This window comes from Loxodonta africana, chromosome 5 (genome assembly GCF_030014295.1).
Source record: "Loxodonta africana isolate mLoxAfr1 chromosome 5, mLoxAfr1.hap2, whole genome shotgun sequence".
NCBI classification, from domain to species: Eukaryota; Metazoa; Chordata; class Mammalia; order Proboscidea; family Elephantidae; genus Loxodonta; species Loxodonta africana.
In genome coordinates, this window is record NC_087346.1 from 76,025,131 (window position 1) to 76,050,145 (window position 25,015).

Sequence of the window (25,015 nt, forward strand, 5' to 3'; positions counted from 1 at the left end):
GCCAGTCAGGATTAGGGAATGCCAAATTTCAGAGGGACTAGTTCTACTGTAAGATTATTCTAATGAAAGTAGAATTCATTTTCACAAGTTGACTTGTATTATGTCTCGAGAGGAGGAGCTGACTCTTAAGTACTTGAAGTTTCCAGATGGATCCCAATAAAATAAGCCCAAGATATTTTTTTCTGTGGGGAAGTCTTAGTATCTTTAGAGGACAGAAACATAGAGATGGAAAATATAATTGACTATGGGTATTAAAATTGCCTCATGTTATTGATGAAGGGCACACAAAAGCTCAAAAGCTAAGGATAGCGTAGTCATAATGTAACTCCCAAGTTTCATTCACCTATAAAAATTTGAGGATTCAAAATTAAGATTGAATTTAAATTAATTTCTCTTTGTTATTTAAGTAGACATGTCTATTAATGTGTTGGGACAGATTTCCTTTAACATATTACCATATTCTTAATAGAAACCCAAGTGATTTGAAATCCCTTTAAATGTATAAACTTAATGGGGCAGGCTCCTCACACCATTTGTAACTTTTTATAATTTATTTCCATAATGTGCAAAAAGAATGCACCAGCGTATTCTTGCTTAATTAGCTCTCTAAGTTTATATAAATATAGATAAGTAAATATATATATATATATATACATATATATATATATTTTTTTAAAGGAGCCCTGGCGGCTCAGTGGTTAAGTGTTCAGCTGCTAACCAAAAGGTTGACAGTTTGAATTTACCAGCCACTCCTTGGAAACTCTATGGGGCAGCTCTACTCTGTCCTATACAGCCTCTATGAGTTAAGATCGACTTGACAGCAATGGGTATGTGTGTTTGTTTGGCTGGTTTACATATATAAAGGTGTGTGGGTGTGTATAATTTCTTCAGCATGACTATGGTTCAGGAACATGGCTAAGTTTTATGTCAAATTTTTGATCTGATAATTGTGACTTTTAAAGCACAAAGATTGCTTCTTTGTCCCTTCCAAAGATCATAAAAGTTGAGTTTTCCTAATTTTCCACATTCTATAAATAGCCCTTTATTCCTTAGTGGCACCAAGGTTTTCACAAAATGAAAACATTGCATTTCATATCACATGAGCTAACTATATTTGTAAACTTAAGTTTCCATGGAGAAATTACCAGTGAATTCAGACCATCTGAGGAGAAGCGCTTACCAGCACATGTCCCGTTAAAGGAGAGGCTGGAGAAGCCAGGAACACAGTTGAGAACACAAAGGCCACTCTTCAGAAAGAACCCATGGTCACAGAGGTGACACTGGTCCCTGTGGCTACACTGCAAGCACCCTCGAGGGCAGGCTATGAAAGAGAGGACACACTTCAATGAGACAAAACAAAGGCACAGACACCCAGTTAGGACGACCAGTGATGGAGATATAAAAGGATTGCTGCCAGGAGAGTTGGAGCACAAGCAAGAGATAACACCCAACTGCAGCCAAACAGAATTCCAACAGTTTCCCTATAGAATTTCCTAGGGAACTGATCTACCCTCAGAAGGAAACTGAAAAATGAGAGTACTCCTTCCTTTAAATACTATGACCCAAAAACGTTGCATGAAGATGGAATGTTTAAGAAATTAACCATATTGACTTGCAAGACAGGCAGTTTACAGGGTTGAGAGCATAGGCTCTTTCTGGTTCCACTCTCTCTCTACTGTTGCTCTTGTTAGTTGCCATTGCATGGGCACCATTTCATGGCAACCTATGTATATAACAGAATGAAATGTTGCCCAGTCCTGTGCCATCTTCATGATCTTTCATATGTTTGAGACCATTGTTGTGGCTATTAGGTAGTGTTTTCCAACCTGAGGGGCTCATCTTCTAGCACTATATTGGACAATGTTCTGTTTTATCCGTACGGTTTTCATCAGCTGATTTTCAGAAGCAGATTACCAGGTCTTTCTTCCTAGTCTGTCTTAGTTTAGAAGCTCTAATGAAACCTGTCTGCCATGGGTGAGCCTGTTGGTATTTGAAATAGGTGGCATAGCTTCCAGTATCATAGCAACACACAAGCCACCACAGTACAACAAGCTGACAGATGGATGGTAGCTTCCTCTACTACTTACTAGATTTTGATACCTTGAGCAAGTTCCTTTAACTCTGTTTTCTCGAACATGTGGATAGTAGTAATGGGAGGATTACATGTGTTATAATGTAAAGTGACCAGAACCGTGCCTGGCTCAGACTGCTACCAGCACTGCTGCTATTATTGCCGCTGCTGCTGTTATTATCTTAAGTGCACAAGGAGAACTAGCTATTTAAAAGACCACAGTGCTATTTATTTAAGCCAAGTTAATTAAAAAAAAAAAAATTTTTTTTTTTTTTTAATACCAGCAAACATATAGGACAGAGTAGAACTGCCCCATAGGGTTTCCAAGGCTGTAAATCTTTACGGAAGCAGATTGCCACATCTTTCTCCCATAAAGTGGCTGGTGGATTTGAACTGTCAACCTTGCGGTTAGCAGCTGAGGTACTTAATCACTAGGCCACCAGTGGTCCTTAATAATCCTCTATAAATTAAGTGTTTATTCACTAATTTTTCTGCTTCCTTATTGAAAGGCAGCATAGTATAGTTTCAGGGATCCTGGATTGGAAACAGAAAACTCGGTTTTAAAATCTGATTTTATGTTGCCTGGCTAATGCTTCTAAGTCTCTTCATTTCCACTTGTAAAACAGGGCTCATAATGTCTTTCATATTTTACCTAGTCATTACAAATATCAAATAAGATAACGTATACAAAGGGAATTTCATAAACTGTAAAATGCTATGCCTGGCTAATGAGAATTATTACTGTATGTCAGATATTCTTTAAAGTGAAGCATACGGTACCAACTTTTTGATAGAAATGATGAGAAAAAAACTGGAAAAACTCTCTTGGATAACCCAGTAGAAAAGGAGATTAAGATTTTGTGTTTATGAACAATAGTTTCGCTTAGTAAAGAATTTTCCATTCCATAAAATTCTATAAAATATCTGCTCTGTTTCCATGAAGATCTTAAGGAACAATATTGATTTGTGCAAGAGAATTACTGGCCCACACTCCTATTAATTAGCAATTGCAAGGTGTGCATGAGAAGCCGTCAGTGACTTAGGCTGATCTCCTTGGGTTTTCATTCTCCTTCTAACACAGATGCTCAGCTTGGTTACCTGAGAGTCAGCATCCATGACCAACTTGCTGCCCTCACCTCTTTTCAAAGTACTCAGCACAGTCTGCAAGTTACCTGTGCATCTGTGACTTGCACGGTCTACAAAGTAACCCTTCCCACATTCCTGGACACACTGGGCTTCCAAGAGGAGAAATGGCCCTTCACAGCGGGTGCACTCCTGGGGACCCTGGCATTGCAAACAGTGGCTGCCACAGCCTGAAAGACAAAAGTCAACAGAAATCTGTATGTCCTTCCAAGGGGCTATCACAGTGAGGCATTAGACTCTACTGGGCAAAGCACTGGACTAAATATCAAGGAGCCCTGGTTGTAGCTGTGAACACTGTATTTACCAGCTGGGAGATTTAGGATTAGTCACTCAACTTCTCTGAGCCTCAGTGAATGGCCAACTTTATAAAATGAGAGTAGAAATAAAATGTCTTACCTACCCCGATGGGTAAAGATCAAATGAAATAACGAAAAACACTAGATAAACTATAAGGTTATTGACAGGCATTAGCCATCATTGTTACTAACCAGTCCTTGACTCTCTGTACTACTTCACTGAAGTGTTAACTTTTCTGACTCATGAAGTCCATTACCAGAGTCCTGCATACTTCTTTGCAGGAATGCTCTGTCCATTTTTGGTGGGCATTTCAGGGTCTGAGGATTTTGTGGTACTAAGTTGAGGCTGAAGGAGATACTGGGCCCAAAAGAAGTGATGGTGAGGTATATGGTTTACAGATACAGAGGTGGAAAAATATGGTTTTTCCATATGCTTAAATGATGATGGTACACAGACCTTCCCATCGGGAGGGCAGGGCTGTTCAATTTTTAGGCAAGTCCAAAGGTAATGGCTGAAGCATACCTGTTTATGTCACCATACACCCGTAAGGTTCCCATACTAACCCCTTATTTTAGTGAATGCTGTATGTGGGCGTGGGACAAGGAAAAGGGAAATTCTCATTATAACAAACGAAAGATATTAGGGAAGAAAACAGGAACTGGATAAAAAGCCAAAGAATGTAATCTTGCCACAGGCTCCTTCTCAGAAGAGTAAAAAATCCAATGAGGCAAATCTTGGGTGAGCACAGAGTGGGGGCTCCAGATACTTACTCTTGCAGAGGCCCAAGTCTCGGTAAAACTGTGGTGAGCACTGCTCCACGCAGGCCCCATCTTGGAGAACGTAGCCATCCATGCACTGCAGGCAGTCTGTTCTCAGAGGCCCTTTGCATGCACTGCAACTCCAATCACACTCTAGAAAGAAAGCCCACATTAGCTCAGCATCCTTTCTGTCCTCCCTCAGTCCCAGGGACTAATATATGAGGAAGCTGTATGCGGCTGCAAAGGGTAAAGTGGAGATGACACAAGAGATGTCAGATAAGTAAGCTCTAACGAAGACTCTGCTTGAAGTAGCCCAGATGCTTCTCTGGGGTTTAGTGTTTCCTAATTATGTTCGATGCAGGCATGGACAAGGATCACTTCATGCTCATGTACAGCCTGCTTGTCAGCACAGTTTCTGAGGAGCTGAATCAACCTTATCTTGTTCCCTGGGCACCAGAGTTCTTTGTCCCTGTGCCATGCCACTGGGTCTTCATTCAAAGCCTATTAAAGGGAGCAGCCAATTTGCCCCACAAATGCTTGATGAGTAATGGGATGTCAGAGATTCAACGAAGAACCACCTGCTGCCACCACAGACACCAGCTGCATGACTCAATATCAGCTGCTGACCACAAGACAGAAAGGGTCAACAATGTTTGAATTAAATGGGGCACAAAAGAACTGTCTGGAAAAAAGGGGCTTACTTGAACAAACAAAAAAAACCCAAACAAAACCCGCTGCCGTCGAGTCGATTCCGACTCATAGCGACCCTACAGAACAGAGTAGAACTGCCCCATAGAGTTTCCAAGGAGCACCTGGCGGATTCATACTGCCGGCCTCTTGGTTAGCAGCCATAGCACTTAACCACTATGCCACCAGGGTTTTCTACTTGAACAAAAGAGGATCTAATTCAGAGCAGCAGAATTGACTCGTTCACACGTTCATTCACTCAACAAGCACCTGTGAGATGCATAATACTGAGCATGGACCCTATCCTCAGGAAGCTTATGTTCCAGTTCAGTAGGGCCCAACCTTGGAGGTACACCCAAGTAAGGTGGAGGAATTATTAGAAATAAAGATTATCACACCCAGCCCCAGACCTATGGAGTCCCAGGGATTGGGACCCAGGAAAACACGTTGCTGCTGCTATTATTGTTGTTGTTGCTACTATTGCCGTTGTTTTTTAAAGGCCCAGGCAATAGTGACGCAGTCAGAAAACTCATGTTTGAGAGTCAGGGTTCTAACTGGTAAATCCTTCAAGCATGAAAGATGTGACAAAATAGCATGGTTAAGTACTTAGGCAAGCTTGCACTCAAGTCACGGCTCTGCCACTTTATCATCTGCATTATGCTATGCAGCTTTCTTAGTTTTTGACCCTCAGTTTTTTTATCTGTATAACAGGGATAATAATAGTACCTACTCCACAAGCCTATCATGAAGATTAAGTGAAATAATGAATGTAAAGGATTTAGCACAGTACCTGGCACATAGTAACAGCTCAATAAATGTTTGCTGCTGAACCGTTTTTCTTGGAGAACATCTCTCCTTCACTCAGTGCTGCCTCAGCCCCTTTCTCTTCCCCTTCCTCCCTTCTAAGAAACTGGGGAAGCCTCTCCTTACTCACCTTTCCCTCTGCCTTGATGCAATATCGCTAAGTCCCAAACAAACAGGTAAATGTGCAAGACAGCACACGTGCTTCAAAAAAGATTTTTAATCTCTCTCATTTATTTGGCTGAATCAGTCTTGATGGGGGCGGAGGGAAATGACTAAAACGGAGCCTTGAAAACTGCCAGCATAGCTATGAAATCAATTACAACAGGGAGGATTTGTGATGATCTTATTTTTCACCACAACTGACAGCCCCTGGTTAGAAAGAAAAAGAAGACAGGAAAGCTTCTGTGGTCTTAAGCAGAGCAGACCACCTAAGCAGACAACCAAGTAAAATTTCTTGGAATGGAAAAGTATGCAATTTTGCAAAGCCTTAAAGCATCCCACGTTTACTTGACAGATCTTTGACCTCCATATCCAAGCCCTGGCTTCTCTGCCAGAACCAGAGACAGAGGGAAACCTGGAAGGAGACTGGAACGGGGTCCAGAAAAACCAGCTCTTTAACTGTTTTTGTCTTGCTGAGCACTGACACCCATTCATGGATCATAAACCAGTTACTGTCGGATTGGCCCCAACTCATGGCAACCCCAAGTGTGTCAGAGTAGAACTGTACTCCACAGGGTATTCAATGGCTGACTTTTTGGGAAGTAGATCACACCAAGCCTTTCTTCTGAGGCACCTCTGGGTGGACCTGAACCTCCCACCTTTTGGTTATCAGCCAAGTGCATTATCCATTTTTATCACCCAGGGACTCCTCAAAGAGTATAAACCCCCAAATCCCAACCACTGGAGAACAAGAAAAAAGGCACTTGGTTTTTGACATTATCTCCTTATAAATTCCATGAGCACAGTGACACATTTTCACTTATTTAAGAATGCTAAGCAGAGATGAATGAATCAGACACAACTTCCTGACCCCATTAGGCTTAGAGTCTAGCAATCTACAGCTGTAAAAGCAAATCCCTGCAGGGCCACAAAAAGTAGTGTAAATCTTTGAAATAGGCCTGGTGTGATAGAATAGGGAAAGGTGTGGACTGTGGTAAACTGAAGAGATCATGCTGTATCCAAACGGGTGACAGCTACTCAGCTCCAATCTTCTGTTGTAGAAATGCAGATCCAGTATTGCCAGAGCTTTTTGATTTTTCCAAAGAAACAGAAAACCTTTGATTTTTAAAAGGTGAATCATTAAAATATTTAAAACATTGGAACATTAGGTGAGCCAAACAAAACATGTCTATCGGCCAAATAGAACCTGAGGGTTTCCAGTTTCCCACCACTCATCTAGGTACCAATACCTAGCACAATATCCGTAAAGTTTTCATTGGTCGATTTTTGCTGTTGTTGTTGAATTGATTTTGACCCATGGTGACCCCATGTGTGTCATATTCATTGGCTAATTTTTGCAAGTAACTTGCCAGGCCTTTCTTCCTAGTCTGTCTTAGTCTGGAAGCCCTGCTGAAACCTGTATACCATGGCTGAATCTGCTGGTATTTGAAATACCAGTGTACAGCTCCCAGCATCATAGCAGCATCCATGCCACCACAGTACAAAAATTCATATTGTGCTATTGGTGAAGAATATTGAATATACCGTGGATGGTCACAAGAACGAACAAATCGATCTTAGAAAAAATACAACCAGAATGCCTCTTAAGTGCAGATGGTGAGACTTTGGCTCATTTACTTTGAGAATGTCATCAGGAAAGACCAAGTGCTAGAAAAGGACATCATAGTTGATAGAGGGCCAGAGGAAACAACAGAAACTCTCAGTGAGATGGACTGGCACAATAGCTGCAACAATGGACTCTAGCATACCAACGATCATGAAGACGGCACAGGATGGGGCAACATTTTGCTCTGTTATACATAAGACTGCCATGAGCTGGAGGCAACTCAACAGCAATGAACAACAACACCAACAACATAATGTTTGGCATAGAGTACAAAAACCCAGCGCGTAGAGTAGGTACTCAAAAATGTTTGCTTCATACATACACACATAATAACTTCCTGCTATCATCAGAGAAAGTCCAAACATATAATAAAAGGTATTTTCCCAAGGTGAAGGACTAGAAATCTATGGCAAGTGGATATCAATGAACAAAACAATTCTCACACAATTTAGGAAGATCTTTACCTTTGCACGTCTTGGTGGTGAAGTCAAGATAGTACTGTGGTGCACAGCTCTCATACTGACATTCCCCAAAGAGCAGGACCTTGTTTGGATCTCGGCAGGAGGTACAGCTGGCCTGTGAATCACAGCTTCGACAATGTGTGTCGCATGCTAAGCAGATAAGAAAAGAAAAACCAAATGATTACAATTGCAAATAGTGGAGCACTGATCAAACCTAGACAGATGCTGCAAAGGAACAAAGCTCTGCACCAAGCTGTTAATTACGGCTCATAACCTTCCCCTGTGATGAACAGAACAGGAAATATTATTTTTATTTTCCAAAATAAAAACAGGATAATCTTATTCTCCAGAGAAGATAAATTATAAACCGAAGAATAGAAACCCCACATTCAAATTGCCCTGTGATTCAGCAACAGGATTTATACTTACTTCAAGATCTCTGAAATTATGCTCCAGAGTTTTATTTGAACCTCACTTCTTTTGTAAGGAATCAAGTCTACACTTCGGGATGTAGACTCAGACTTCCGTGTAATGGCAAGATTAAAATTAGCCTCCAACTTTATTGCGGAGCTCAGGGGATCCCATCTTTTAAGACATAAAGGACTTAAAGGTGACCTGGCTTATTGGTTTTACCCAGTTAATTCTTAAAACCAAACCAAGCCCATTGCTGTCAAGTTGATTCTGACCCTATAGGACAGAGTAGAACTGCCCCATAGGGTTTCTAAGGAGTGGCTGGTGGATTCGAACTGCTAACCTTTTGGTTAGCAGCCAAATGCTTAACCACTGTGCCACCAGGGCTCCATGTAATTCTTAGCAGCCACTTAACTCAGGCATTCAGGGATGATCCACAAATATGGCCATGCTTCCATCTTCCCTAACTTAATACCTGGCAACTCCATCTACTCACTTATTCACGCTACAAACCTTGGAATCATCTTGACACCTTCCTTTCACCCCTAATCAATCACAGATTCCCATTTATTCTAACTTTTCTATGTAACTTTCATATCTCTTTGCTTTTCTCCATCTCCACAAATACCAATATGTCCAAGCCATCATCATCTCCTGGGGACGACTATCACAGCCTCCTAACTGGTTTACCCATTTCCAAACTGAAACCTTTGCAATTTATTTTCCATGTATCCACCAGAGTGATTTTTTAAATTCATATTGGTCAGGTTTCTGAGGACATTTTCACCTAAGAACTCATGCCATTCTTCAATCCTGGAAAATTCCCAGCCATCATTTCTGGAAATATTGCTCTTCTACCATTCCCCTCAACCTCGCCCTCTGGAAATCCTAATACACATATTTGGACTCTTTCAATATAATCTCCAAGTCTCTTGTCTTTAACTCTCACGCATCCTTCCCTATACTCTTTGAGAAGGCTTTCCCTGACTCTCCAGTCCAGAATAGGTCTCCCAGGTACAGGATCTTAAGAACACCCTATACACTTTTTTCATGCCATGCATAACAATTTTTATTTAAGCAATTGTTTAACATCTCTATCCCCTATGCTGTAAACTTTAGCAATGAGAACAAAGACCAAGTTTATTTTGTTCCTTGTAATAGTCCCCAGAACCTAGATGGCTACCTCTCGTATCGTAAGTGTTCAACAGATACTTTGTGCATAAATGAAAGAAGCCTGATACTGTAATTATATATACACAAACACCTGCATCTCTGCCACATTCCAAAATCTTTTCCAAGTATGTGTCAGAGGAAAAGTCTAGAGAACAATCAAGTAAGATTTACATCTACAGGATACCAAAGCTTGTGGCAAGAGCAGGGAAATTATCTCCCTGTAAAATAAGAAGAAATCAGTCCTCTTGTTTTACCCACAAGGAAAGCCACTGATGTAAAATATTCATTAGAAAATGTAGACTGGCAATTTAAAGTCCTAGGAAAATTCTTGATCGGATTTTCAAACATACAGTTTGGGAATAATCAGGAAAGAGTATTTTAATTGCTGGAAGCTTATATGACACTAAACTCACCCTCTTTTGCTAGAATTTCTACTCATGGTGTGCCTTAATTTTGGCAAAGCCTTTGACAAAGATCCCACAGATAAACTTGTGAATAAAAAAATGAAGTGGGGCCCAGTAGTTTTAGGTGAATTTGATGAGAGTTGAAATACATACTAACAAAGTGATCAGTAAATCTTTGTAATCGATAAAGTATTATAGTGAGTGATCAAGCCTTAATTTTTTACCTGATCAATATTTATATTAATGACTTCACTGAAAACAAAGAAATCATATTACATGCACCTGTGTAGGAAACACACACAGTTATGTTTCAACCTGAGAGAATAACAATTCAAAGAAATGTTAACCAGTTTAGAACACAAACCAAAAATAATCAAATGAAATAAGCAGAATGATAAATAAATTCCTATGTTTATGTTCTAAAGCCAAATGTATGATGAATACAGGATAGAGAAGACTGGTCTAACCAGCAATTTCTATAAAAAAGAATGTAAGAATTTTAGTTAATTGAAAGCTTAATATGAACTAACAGTATGATACCGTTTTTAAGGAAACGAACACAATTGTAAGTTGAAGAGTCTTCATATAGCCTAAATATCAGCTGGATCCTCTTGCTTGACATTGAGGTGCAAACTTAGGCCCAAATGCCAGGTCCTGAGCCTGAGGCGCAGGCCAGTGCACTCTCCTTTGTATCTGTTTCTGGTGGTTTACTTCCTCAAGGCTCCGTGTTCCTTGCTTCCGTGTTCCAGAATCCTTATGGGCAATAAGTCCTATATTTTCCCCTAGTACTGCAATGGATAAGCAAGTCCTTCCACTGACTTCCAAAACAAATGGATTCATTTTGAAACATTGAGAGGTTTTACGGAGGGTTTGGAGGGACTGGCAGTGTGACATTGCAGAATAGGAGGCTTCTGCCATTTTCTGGCCCCACTCTTGTCCCTCTATCATTTAACCCCCCACCTCTCTCCAAGGTCATCAGCAAATGGTTGACCTTGTGGCACAGAGAGTAGCTCTGCACAGACCAAAGCCCCCTGGGCTCTCAGCTTCCATCTCAAGAAAAATGTGGGTAAAGAGCCTTTTCTCCATCTTCTTATATTTAGATCACACACAGCATTAATCCTGTCTCAAAATATGTTGGTGTGACTACAGCTGGGGTACCAGGTATAATCCTCTAAGCTCCCACGGAGAATGCCAAGAGGACAGTGTAGAGGGTGGTGAGTAGACCAGAAACCAGCAAAGAAAGCAAGGATGTGCGTTAATCATTGTTCAGAGCAGGGAGGGACCTACAGGTGACTGAGTCCACTCTTCCTCTGAACTAGGCCTGTTTTCTAAGAAGGTCTGAGACATCATATGAGATCATCATCCAATTCTGCTTAAATACTCCATTAGCTCCAGTTCTGCCTGGAGCAGAGAAGTCCAGGTGGGAAATGACAGTTAATTTCAAATGTTTGAAGGTAATCATGTGAACGCGGAAGAAAACTTATTCTACTTTATTCCTGAAGGAAGTTCTAGGGCCGATCAGAAAGGACTCTCAAACAACTGTAGTCCCCAACAAAGGAGCTGGCTTCCTTTCTCCTCACCGGAAGGAGAGTGAGAAAGAATCCTCGCATCAGATGCAAGGTTGGCTTGGGTAATCTCGAGTTCTCCTCCAGCTCCAAAGTCCTGTGGTTCCAAGATCTGAGAACTTTATTCATTATCTCTTTTTCAAAGTTCTTTCCTCAGTTGATCTTGCTTAAAATTTAGAGGTCAGTTAAAATACATAATTGCTAGAAATTTCTGTAACCAAACTATAGATCTACCAGGTCAGCTCCTTTGAAAAAATTCAAAATGACAGCATCTTTTCAGAAGACAGCTCTTCAGTTCTTACCTTTTTCTATAGCATGGTCATCAATGCCTCTTACTACTCCTGATCAACATATCATCAAAAGTCCTTTACTGTATGATTTCCACAATTAGTATACCTATAACTGTCTATAATGATGAGCACTAAAAAGGGCCATTGTTAATAAAAAAAAACATTTTTTTTTTTTACATACTAGAAACCCAAACATCACAACCTAAGGGCATACTTTACTCAGGCTTAGAAAGAATGAAGCTCAAATCTCAGCAAAGGATTATAACCAGGAGATCCCTATTCAACTGACATATTCTATAAAACTCTGTTTGCATGGTAGCACAGCAAATGTATTTGTGCAGAGGTCACAGGGCAAAAGGGGAAAAGCTTCCCAGCAGAGAAATATTTCAATGCTGCATAGTTTTGTCACTATACTCCATATCGGGGATGCTGTTTTTTCTTTTGAACTTTTATTTTTGTGATTCCATTGCTGTGAAGAGTCTCATAAATCTAAGTCACCATTTCTCCACCAACGCTTGCTCTTGAGTAGAACATGCAAGTATTTCATTCATGTCTCTTGTATTACAGATTCTGGCAGACAGTTAATATATAACAAGTACAATTTTTGTTAAAAAAAGTAAAGAAATCTCATTGGTCCAGAAAAAATTTTTATCTCTAGTATCTCAGCAAGTGATGCAAAATTTGTTGTTAGGTGCCGTCAAGTCAGTTCCAGCTCATAGGGACCCTATGCACAACAGAATGATAAAACACTGCCCAGTCCTGCACCATCCTCACAATCGTTGTTATGCTTAAGCCCACTGTTGCAGCAGTGTGTCAATCCATCTCCTTGAGGGTCTTCCTCCTTTTTGATGACCCTCTACTCCACCAAGCATGACGTCCTTCCCCAGGGCCTGGTCCCTCCTGATAACATATCCAAAGTATGTGAGATGAAGTCTCACCATCCTTGCTTCTAAGGAGCATTGGTATAAATTAGTGAGTTCCATACAACCTCACTTCAAATGCAAATCCTTCTAAGTATCTCAGTGAACTAAAAGTAATATCTATTTGTCTAGAAAATATAAATCTTTTACTGTTTCCTTTTCCCTCACATTCTAGCTGATGATGATGATGATAGCTAATCTACACCGAGAACTTATTCTCTTCTAGGGTCCGTACTAAGTGTAACAATATTAGGTTGTAGGTTCTATTATAGATAAAGAAACTGAGGCATAGAGCTTAATTCACTTGCTCCAGGTCACAAAATTTGGTAACTGGTAATTACGATCTGAAGTTAAGTCACCCGACTTTAGAACCCACTCTCTTAACTACTACTCTAAAATCCCTTCAACATCGTACTTTCTAGAATATAAAATTGAAATATCAGCCATATATTTGTTACCTGTCATTTTTGAAAGGAGAAAACATAACAATTTTGGGGGGGGGAGAGGACAAATGACACTTTAGTGATTGAAATAAAGTAAGCTGCCTCAGCCTATCGCAAATGTTCTCTCATTTGTGAAGAATTTCCTAATTTTTTTTCACTCAGATTTGCCCGTTCCCTAATTTATACTAACTCTTTGTGCCTGGCTTATGGTAATTAATCATATTCTGACTTATATTTGAGAAATAAGACATCTGTATAAGAAACTCTCATGCAAGACAAAATAACTACAATTTGGGCAAAAACCAAATGCTTTACAACAGGTAAGGCCTTACAGATAGTCAATAATCAACAAATACATGTTGAAACAAATTAAATCCAGAGAAGTATTTAGGTCACTGATTGTGTACAAGAATAGGCTGCACTCTCTGCGCAGATCGTGCAACCAGTTTGCTGAAAGAAACCCTAGAGATGAAACAGACTAATATCTTCATTTAGTGAGGTTCAATGACCTGCCCAGGATCACAGAGCTGGTATTTGCAGAGAAGACCTCTAGTCCAGCACTTGAATTAGGCAGATATCTGAGTTGTAATTTGCTAATGGCATCATGGAGACCCTGGGTAGTGTACATGGCTGATATACTCGGTTGCTAACCAAAAGGTTGGAAGTTTGAGCCTGCCCAGAGGCACCTCCAAAGAAAGGCCTGGCAATCTACATCTGAAAAATCAGCCATCAAAAACCCTGTGGAGCCCAGTTCTGTTCTAACATACATGGGATCAACATGACTCAGAGTTAACTTGACAGCAACTGTTTTACTGGTAATGACATCCATATTGCCTTTGTAGATTAGTTTTCTTATTTAAAAAAATTAAGGCTACCAGGTGAGAATTTGGAAGCAAGAACTTCACATTTTCCTGGATGTCCCCAGAAGAGCAGGAAAGGAGAGAAAGTTCATTAAAAAAATAAATAAATAAAACCTACGCTGGCAAGCATGGTTGTCATCCAGATAGTGCCCAGGGAAGCAGGTGGTGGTGCAGGTGCCAATGTGGGACAGAACCAGGTTGGTGTCACATGAGGTGCAGGAGAAGGGTCCTCTGCCCTGGCAGGTTCGGCAGGAGGAGTGACATCCTGCAGGGGGAAGGAGGCAAAAACAGAACCTGTAAAGCCAGAATCCCATCCACAGCAGCATCTCAAATACCACTGAGAAAAGTCCCGCCACTCAGAGCATTAGCTGGTGTGGTTTATAGTATCACAGTATGCTTCCTGCTTCCTCTCTCTTGGGAAGGTGAAGACTTCTCAGCTACAGCCCCAAAGAGAAGCTCGGGAGGCACCTCCAGGTCCTGTGTCTAGCACTTACTTTCACAAGCTCCTTTTTCCACATAGTATCCTGACGGGCAGTCAGGAGCACAGTGGTCCCCCAGTAGCAGGTAACGGGCATCCTGGCATCGCAGGCACACACTCCCGGTGTTGTGGAGATCAGCTGCACAGTGCTGGCACAGAGGATGGCAGTCTGGAAGTGGCAGGGGAGCACAGAGAAGGCACGAATGCTCATGAGCACAAAGCCTAATCACTGCATCAATGGGCAGAAGGGATTTCAATTACCAACACTGCAGCACAGACAGCAGGAAAGTAGCCCAAAGGCAGTGTATGTCAGTAAAGCAGAAGCTTGGGACCTGTACGAATTGAGTGTTTCAGGTTTTCAACAAATGGTCAGGCCTAGCACAGGGATTAAGTTTTCATCCCTTTCCAATTGAGTGACCTTCAAGTACTAGAGCAGCATGTGATAGATACTTGCTAGAAGTATAGAGAGAAGCGTCAGAGTAACAGAAACAGTATTGCCAATGCCATCAACGTTTCCCCAAGAGCTCCGAGAACTGGGTTACAGGGTAGGCCTATTCACAGTGCTCCTATGCTATGATCAATGCCCTTCCACATAGCCCCTTCTCAGCAAATTTGGCCTTAGAGTCAGAATGCCAGTTTCAGCCTTCTGTAGGGAGAGACTGGGGTTAGGAGATAATTGGGTTGAGTTGGTAGAAAATTTTAGTCTTTAACTAGAGCTAAACTAGAGGCATGAAGAGTCGTGAGTTGAAAAGTCATTTTCACGGCCTGTTGCATTGTTCACAGAAGTTCTGTAGTTTCAGTTGTGATTAAAGCTACAACCCTATTATCCGTTGCTGTTGAGTCGATTCAAACTCATAGTGACCCTATAGGACGGAGCAGAACTACCCACAGGGTTTTCCAGGAGCGGCTGGTAGACTCAAACTACTGATCTTTTGGTTAGCAGCTGAGCTCTTAACCACTACACCACCAGGGCTCCATTTAAAACTATACAACAAATTATCATGTATGGCTATCTCTGACTCTTGTTCTCACCCATATAATAATAATAATTAAAAAAAAAAAAATATAGGGTCACTATGAGTCGGAATCGACTCAACGGCAACAGGTTTGGGTTCTTTTTGTTTTATTCCAAAGGAGGAAAAAAAATCCACTAGTCCTAAATTACCTACCAAAACGAAAAAAGAATAAAGACCCAGGAAAAGAGAAAAGAGTTCTATTTATAAGGCCTTTCCATCTTCTTCTATACAATTCAAAGCACTCATTTGCACTTGCAGATTCTCCACCCACGAGTTCCTGGGTAGTACAAATGATTAATGCACTCTGCTACTAACCAAAAGGTTGGAGTCCACCCAGGGGCACCTTAGAAGAAAGGCTTGGCAATCTACTTTGGAAAAAGTCAGCCACTGAAAACCCTATGGAGGACAATTCTACTCTGACACACATGCAGTCACTATGAGTCGCAATCAACTTAACGCCAACTGGTAATTCTTCACTCAGGGACCAGCTATGTCTTGTTGTTTCAGCTCAAGGCCTTGTAGATAGAAATTATTGTGATTTCTAGCAATGTTTTCCTAAAAACAAAAAAACCCATGTCAATACAACAAACTGTCTGCCCCCTGAAATCTGTTAAAACAGGACTTCACCTCTCTACCCTTAGTGATAATAGTGGTACACTTTCTTAATTGGTGATCATTTAAGATGTGTTCCCTGTACAAGAAGCAGATCTCATGCCCAAGCCCAGAGCTCACTCGACTGCATGGGAAAGCTTTCTAGTACCTCTAGAGCCACCCCAGGAGTTGAGCCAAAAATGTCTCTCACAAATGCTAACTTCTAGCAGCCATGTAAACTAATAGCCCCTGACCTTTCTCTGAACTTTGGGAGTTTCAAATTACAAGCAGGTTTTTGTCAATATTAGGAACAATTCATGATATCCTAAGAGCCAAATTAATCCTCATTACAGCTCTTAAGTAAATTATAAAGGAAATGATGACTGTATTAAGAGAAATACGATAAGGAAGCTATTTACCCCCATGGTTTGGTATATGGATTCCACAGAATGCCAAGCATTTAGTTCTCTTTTCCCTATATCCTCCCCACAGTGTCAGGTGAACAATCCTAAAGCTGCAAAAGGGAGGCCCAAAAAGCTTCAAAATACCTTAATCAGTGGGTTGGATTGGAATATTGATTCGGATTGGAAACCTGGGAAACACTCACGATTCAAGGATCCATTATTTGAAAAGTCATAGCTTCTTACTCTTTATAGCAAGTGCTTAGCAAGCATTCTGGGCTCAGGCATGCATAAACAAGATCTGCAGGTGTTCAGTGGTGTAAAGACTGGTTTATCTAACAAAAGCTTTCTCTAGCATGCAATTAGAGAAATGAGAAAGAATGATCACCAAGGGGATGTTCTGAAGAGAAAGTAAGCAGATCTCTGGAGTACTGTGTGGGCACAAAAAAATAAATATTTATGAATTTGTCTGATCTCAAGGATCTCTAGAAGTAGTCTAAACGAGGAGCCTAATGTGTGTTAACTACTTCTAAAGAAAGCCAGAGCTAGGTTATGAACCTTCCTTCCCAACCTCATGGCAGCTGCTTTAAATCTTTACCACTCTTCTCTACCACTCTCTTCCCTACTCTGTTCATCTTCCACATCCTCGCTAAAAAAAAAAAAAAAAGCAGCCATTGAGTCAACTCCGACTCATGGTGACTCCGTGTATGTCAGAGTAGTACTGTGCCCCACAGAGTTTTCAATACTGACTTTTCAGAAGTAGACCACCAGGCCTTTCTTCCAAGGCACCAGAACCTCCAATCTTTTGGTTAACAGCTGAGCACATTACCATCTGCACCACCCAGAGACTCCACACATCCTTTTAGGTGATCTTATCTTCTACTTCACTCAGCCCATCAAGCATAAGCACCTTCAATTTTTTCCTGTCAACCTCAAAACTTTTATCTTTACCCATTTTTATTTTATCTCCTCCCATCTCTGAGGATGAAATGGTTAATTTTTCCATCCATATTTTTTTATATATATTCTTGATCCAATTCTCAACATTATTCTACATTTTATCCCCCATCTCTCTGCACTGTCTCCCCAACCTCAACATTCAGATATGCTCTGCATTATCTACCTCCCAGAAGCTTTTCTCTACAACAACCCCATCTCTTGCCTTCAGTTCACCACCCAACTTCCCTCTCTCACACTGTAATTTGCCATCAACCTCCATAATTCTACTGTGGCATTGCACTTGAAAAGATCTCCGAGGGCCTCTTCATGACCAAAGCTAATGGCCTCCACTAATTCCATATCCTACCCAAATCCTCTGCAACACCCTGTACTTTTGATCATCTATCCTCTTTGAGGCTCCCCCCTCCCTTAGTATGCTTTTACCTGCTGCTCCTCTTGTTTCAACCCTCTTTCTCTGCCTCTAACTGACTGAGAAATATAGGAATTCCTCACAACTCTCAAATTCTTCCATTCTCTTAATCAAGTCTCCTTCCCTCAAAGTCTTAAACCAGATATGGCTATTTGAATCTGGTTTTGGTATACAGATACCCAAAAGGGCTCAAGAATTTCAGAGACTCTGAAATTATTCAAGGCCTCTGCCTCTCCTAGGCTCCTTGTTAAGCCATAAGAGTGCACCAGATGAATCCCCAGACACATCACGTTGTATGACGGAGTGAGTACCCAGAGGTGAATGAGAAATCAATAAATGACACTTGAAAAATATCAGTCAACTGCAGGTTGCCCTCAGCATCACATTAATCTAAGTTAGTTTACAGTTTTACCTGACACAAGGAGACTGTACCTGAGTTTCAAAAACTGGACTAACTCTTACTTGTTCATGACCCATATTCGTGCCATGGCATAAAAAGTCGTACCGAACATCCAACCCCTTGAGTAGTTTCTTTCCAAAACAGCAATCTGAGTGGGACCCACATTAATCCATTCATGCAAACCTCCCTTCCCAACTCTGTCATATACAAGCTCCTAGCAGAATACCACTTAAAAAAGATACACTCTGAAATCCTGCTCTGAAGGTTGGTTGACTGATTTTTATTAAACCAAGCAGAAGAGAATAAAAAATTCGTAAAACCTAAGGAACACCTTTGTCTTCAGAATCTCGACGTCAAAGTCTCATTGCATGAGAGAGTTCCTTGAGAGATCTCAAAATGAGTAATGATGTGCAGGGAAAGAAGCCAGAAATCAGAGCTACAAGGACATAAGGATTAATGCTAGTATTTTAACTTACAACCAGAAAAGTATAGTTCCCCAGGGCAAACTACAGAGCTCAGCCATGACAGGCTACAAGTGGCCAGTCCCACTGGGTGCCACCTGCAAGCATGCTGCAGGCTCGAGCCCAGGAGTCATTGTGATCTTCTACACAAGAGAGGGGCCAAGTGAGGCTCCAACAGGGATCTTGAGGGTTTATTTTTCTGACTACAAGATAACTCTTGGAAGAAAATATGAAAAATATTTTTACAAAGAATAAATAAGCATAAAAATCACCTTTGCATAAAAACAAGCAAGAGAAAAAAAGTATGCCTTTCAAGGTCAATCACTACTAACACTAACATTTTTTTCTTTCAGTCCATTTTCTATACAATTTTATACATATAGATTTTTACCTAGATGAGAACATATTAAATGTTGTCATATAGTGCTTTTTTCACTCAATATCATCAAAATTTCTACATGTCATTAGGAACTCTTTGCATATATCATTTTTAGGGGCTGTATCCTAGGAGTCAGAATCAACTCGATGGCAACAGGTTTGGTTTTTTGGTTTATAATGTTTCAGAGCCTTAGTGGTGCAGTTGCTAAAGCACATAGCTGCTAACCAAAAGGTCAGCAGTGCAAACCCATGGAAGAAAGATGTGGCAGTCTGCTTCCATAAAGATTATGGCCTTAGAAACCCTATGGGGCAGTTCTACCCTGTTCCATAGGGTTGCTGTGAATTCGAATTGACTCAGTAGCAGTGGTTTTTTTTTTTTTTAATACTGTACCAGAATTGGATAAACAAACGAAAAACCCCCAAAACATTTTTCTTATAGTTTGAGCATTTAGTTCCAATTTTTTCCACTTTTATAATTAAAGTTATGATAACTATCTGTGCATAAATCTTTGTGTTCATTTCATATTATCTCTTAAGGGACAATATCAAAAGAGTAAAATTCATAGTTTGAGCATTTAGTTCCAATTTTCCCCACTTTTATAATTAAAGTTATGATAAATATCTGTGCATAAATCTTTGTCTTCATTTCATATTATTTCTTAAGGGACAATATCAAAAGAGTAAAATTCCTATTATTAATTTTTTTTTTTTATTTATTGAGCTCTGCACTCATTACTTTAAATGCATTCTCTCATTTGAAAAGATAAAGTAGGTAATGTTATTATCCCTACGTAATAGACAAGGAAAAGAGAAAAGCAAAGCAAAGAAGAATTTTGCTAGATCAGTTCATCCTTCTCACTCCCTTCCACGCCTTTCCTCCCCACAGGTGATATTTGGAACAATTTCACAGGACACACTAGAGGAAGTTTATACTGTCACCACTTAATTTGTACCAGGACTGCACTTACTAAAATAGAGGAATTGAGCGCCCAACCCACCAATCTAGCAGCCTCTGCAAGGATTAACATCCCTTCCTAAAAGCCCCATCTGTGAGGTAAAGCGTCTACATCTGACCTCTCTGCCTGTAATCAAGAAAAAGAAGGCTGACCTCAAATATGTTTAACTGGTGCGTGTGCTTTCATTAAATGCTTAAAACAGCGCCTACTGCGGAGGCTGGCTCCCAATTTCCTCCTATTGTTACACAGTAATTAAATCCTTATTTGTCACTCTTTCAATTACGGTGAAGAGTCTTTAAATATAAGATTCATTAAGAGCAATGAGGAAAGAAGAGAGACTCAGGATACGTTTATGCTTAGCCTGTTTCAGGTTACCAGGGTGCAAGCATGTGTGTGTGTTGGGGTGGCGGGTGGGGAGCACAGATGGAATTCTTGTCAGTTGTATATGTGCCCGCTTGCTAATAAACCCGGTTAGCACTTTAAACAAGCAAATTAATGAACATATTACAAGGGTAGTCTGGAAATGGAGTATTAGCTCTGGCTGAAATACATTTCTTGTTCTACAAGCAAGCAGAAGATTTCACTTGTTTTCTAAACATGCATGGCATACGGATATCCTAAAAATTTAAGTAGACAAAAAATTAATATTTTGACTCAGTAGCTGCAATACCCCCTAATATGTCGCCCTGCAGCTGCGAGCAAATTGCACATGGTCATCACTGTGTGATGCTTTCTTCAAATCACAAAGGCCCTGCTTCGGGGATCCGTGCAGATTACCCGCCTCATGATGGATGGACGCACACGGTGGTAAAATGACTTATTTCACGTCTTTCAGTCAAGAAAAGCTTGAAGATATTAAAGTAAATGTGTACTGTTGAAGCAATGGTTTTGGATGTCAGTTTTATGGGACAGTGACTCCTTAGCTGATAAATAATGACCTATACAGACAGATTTAGATACACAGTAAGATTTTAATGATGTCCTGTCAGTCGGTTAGGTTCCTAATAAAACCACATTAGCTGCGCTCAGAGGTGGCTGAAATAATCACCACATGTAGCTTGTTCCTCATCAGGTGAAAAAGAAATGATTTCACGGTGAAACTCAGGGCCCTTAAAGCACATAGAATATGAATTCTGATGCCTCTTTTAAAACTCACGGGGTTCTACTTTGTAAGATAGGTACAGAAGAAAACCAGGAAATAACACTCAGATGGCAGAAGAGAAAAGAAAGACGCATTCTATCTTTCCCTTTTGGTCATATGACCTTGATCCCACTCTACCTACAAGCTCTTAGAAACCATGTGTTCTTTTCGTTGGAAGTTCTGAATTAGTACAAAAACTGTAAAACAAAACAAAACCAGCCAACCAAACAAGCAAGAAAAACTTTCCTTTTTTTCAGTGTCTGAGCCTATTGTTTTACCCTTAAAAAAACCAACCAAAGAAAAAACACTAGATTAGACTAACCTTGCCCTTATAGGACAGCAATTTCCACCCAGTGATGACAAACTCACCGGTATGAGAAAGCTGCAGAAGGAGACAAGAAACAGACCATCTGAAGAAGGGTGGGTGCAGGGGAACAGCAGTTTCAAATATAAGAGCAAAGCTTTCCCCTCAGCAGTCTTGGTGCCAGCCCTAGCTGCCAACAATGTGACATAAGCACCACTTCTGTCCATGTATCTTGACGCCCTGTACCTGGCCTCCCATCAGTTTATGTCTTACTCCTGGTTTACCTCCAAAAATAGAAAACGGCTCACTTCCGAGAACATTCATGAAAAGTCTGCTAGCTATGAGGCACTATAGAAGCTACTATGGGGGACATAGCAATGAATCGGACTCAGACTTCCCTCAGGATGCTCATTAACTGATGACCAGGATACAAGTGCCTAAAGAAACCAAGCCTAAAATGCAATAGGAGTCAACGGAGTACCAGAAAATAGATAATTCAATGGGAATAAGGGGGACCTGAACTTGTATGCTTATTTGATGCTTACAAATGGTGCTAGCTGAGGACAGTCAACTTAGGAGAAAAGAGCTACGCAACAGCACACGGGAGGTTAAGTTTGGAGGGAGTAAGAGCATTCAGCATGGCTAGAGCTTCAGACACTCAGGATTCAAGAGAGACCGGGGTCTTCAAAATCAGGGGAGAAATTTACACTTAATTTAGTAGGCAATGAGAAGCCAGTAACAAGTTTTGAGCATAAAAGAGAGTGCTTTTTAAACCGAAGGTGATCTTCAAGAACCATTACCCTCCTCTTGGGAAGGAGTGGGGAGAGCCTTGGTAGAGAAGGGCCTTTATTTAGGAAAACAAAAAACTGAGGCTGTCACCTAGGATAGGTGAGGTTGGGTTACCCTGTGGAAACAAAGAAAAGACAATACATCCAAGAGCCAATGCAAAGGTAGAATTTACAAGATATGGCAGTGATCAGAATGCAGAATAGGGATAGGGTGGTGTGAGGTTTACAATTAGCTTTACCCAAAGAATTTGATCTTTATCCATGCTTCCTGAGAGACAACCTCTAAACCTGGGAATTTCCCCAGTGATTGAAGTGTCTTTGATAACAACTTATGCTAATGAATGGCTCAGATGGGGACTGGTCCTATCAGAAAAACTCTTTAGCTGACCTCAGTGGAGGGGGTATAATTCAAGCAATCATGCCTATGTAATGAGGTCCAAACAAAGGCTTTGGATACAGAAGTTCCATGGACTTCCTAGTTGGTGACAGACATCAGTGCACATGGGTGGGTAGCTGGTATGTTCCTTTTTGGGACATAAAAGCTTTACATTGGGAACCCTTCCAGACTTTGATCTATATGTCTCTTCATTTGCATCATTTTTGCTATAATAAAACTACAATCTTAAGTATAGCCCTTTCCTGAGTTCTATAAGTCACTTTAGTGAATTATCAAGGGAGTAGCGGGAGTCAGCAGATCAGATATGAGGAAGGCCCTGGGAACCTCTGAGCTTATGTCTGCCATCTTGAAGGGTAGTAAAAAACCCACAAATTTCTCGCCAGCAGGTCAGACGTGAGAGGGGCCCTTGGGACTTCCAAGTATACGGCTGGCATCGTGAAGGTGTAGACAGAACCCTGAATTTGTAGCCAGCAGGTCAGAAGTGAAGGGGGTAAGGATCCCCAAGATTTTTGCTGGCATTTGAATTTTGGACAACTCTGCAGGCTGGAGGACTGTGCCCTTTAACTTGTGGGACCTGACCTAACTTCAGATGGCTGGGGTTAGAGGAAGAAGTATTGCATTTGCAGTTGGAAACAATTAAATAGATTGAAATGGGACTAATTGAATTCCTTCATTCAGTTGTGAGAAGTGGAATAGATTGCACTGATACAAAACAGGAGGAAACAGGTGTAACTAAAAGGTTTTGAATTGCACCGATTAAAAATCAGTAGTGGGTGGGCAAGAAAGTCACCAGGAGGAAGAAAAGGGCCTGGTTGTGGTGGGGGGAATGAAGATGAGGAATTTTCTTTGGAGCATTTTGAGTATGGTTTTCCCGTAGATCAGGTAAATGGAAATGAGGGCCTAGAGATGATTAACATGCACTTGGGGTATAATCTAAGGGGAAAATAGAAATGAAGATCAAGGTTGTGAAAGACACTAAGGCCACTAGAATAAAGGGGGGTCAGCAAGGGAGAAGAGAGAGAATAATAAATAGTGAAGGAGGGAGATGAAACGAGTAATCAGAGAGGCAACACCTGGTTAGAGAGGCCAGCCTGTGAAGGCAACGCAAGCAGAGAGGCCCTAGGTCCCAGGTGGAGGCAATCCCTTGGCAATGGTGAGGAAGCTCCTTTCTCAAAGGGGGAGGTAAGGAAAAAGACTTAAGTAGAAGGAGATACAGAGTCCCTGGGTGGTATAAAAGGTTAATGTGCTCAGCTGCTAACCAAAGGGTTGGCATCCACCCAGAGGCCCCTTAGAAGAAAGGCTTGGCAATCTACTTTTGAAAAAATCAGCCACTGAAAATCCTATGGAGCACAGTTCAACTCTAACACACATGGGGTTACCATAAGTCAAATCAACTCGACAGCAGCTGATTTTTATTATAGAAGAAGATATAGAGAGACTTGAGGGGAAAAGGTGAGGGAGCTTTTCGATTTTCTAAATAAAAAAAAAGAAATATGAGTGACAAGAGTAATGTGAGATTTGATTGGGGAAGAGCGTACCAGAGTGCATATGGAAACATCAGGGTAAACGATATCCCAAAGCATGGAAAAAAGGAAAACAAAAGGATCTCTGGGAAGCAGAGAGGATCTTACTGAAGCTGGATCAGGTGATAAAAGCACAAGACACAATGCTTACATATATGCTCTCTGGAGTGGCACTGTCTGGGTTCAAAACTCAGCTCCACTGCTTACTAGCTTTAAACTTTGAATAACCTGGTTAACATCTCTAATCTCCGTCTCTTGTCCTATAAGATGGAGATGCTACCAGTGAAGATCAAAAACTACAGCCTTCAGTACGGACTACACCTCCACATAAGGAAAACAAAAATTCTCACAACTGGATTAATAAGTTACAGTGTGATACACTGAGAAAAGATTGAAGTTGTCAAGAATTTCATTTTACTTGGATCCATAATCAACGCCCATGGAAATAGCCGTCAAGAACTCAGACAGTATTATATTGGGCAAAGCTGCTGCAGAAGACCTCTTTAAAAAGCAAAGATGTCACCTTGAGGACTAAGGTACACCTGACCCAAGCCATGGTATTTTCAATAGCCTAATATGCATGCATGAGAAAGCCGGACAATGAATAAGGAAGACCGAAGAAGAACTGATGTATTTGAATCATCATGCTGGTGAAGGATACTGAATATACCATGGACTGCCAGAAGAATGAAAAAATTTGTCTTGGAAGAAGTATAGCCAGAATGTTCCTTAAAAGCCA

The 25,015-nt window shown here is 40.8% G+C and overlaps 1 protein-coding gene across 1 annotated transcript in view; it reads right to left on the reverse strand.

The window, feature by feature from the left end:
* Window positions 1–25,015, reverse strand: part of FRAS1 (Fraser extracellular matrix complex subunit 1) — a 524,357-nt gene that overhangs the window by 188,585 nt on the left and 310,757 nt on the right. Inside the window, exons 21-26 of the mRNA XM_064285669.1 lie at window positions 14,568–14,720; window positions 14,192–14,338; window positions 8,011–8,157; window positions 4,282–4,422; window positions 3,244–3,384; window positions 1,181–1,321 (exon numbers count right to left, since the gene is read on the reverse strand). Coding sequence (XP_064141739.1) covers window positions 1,181–1,321; window positions 3,244–3,384; window positions 4,282–4,422; window positions 8,011–8,157; window positions 14,192–14,338; window positions 14,568–14,720 — 870 coding nt within the window. The remainder of the gene's footprint in view (window positions 1–1,180; window positions 1,322–3,243; window positions 3,385–4,281; window positions 4,423–8,010; window positions 8,158–14,191; window positions 14,339–14,567; window positions 14,721–25,015) is intronic.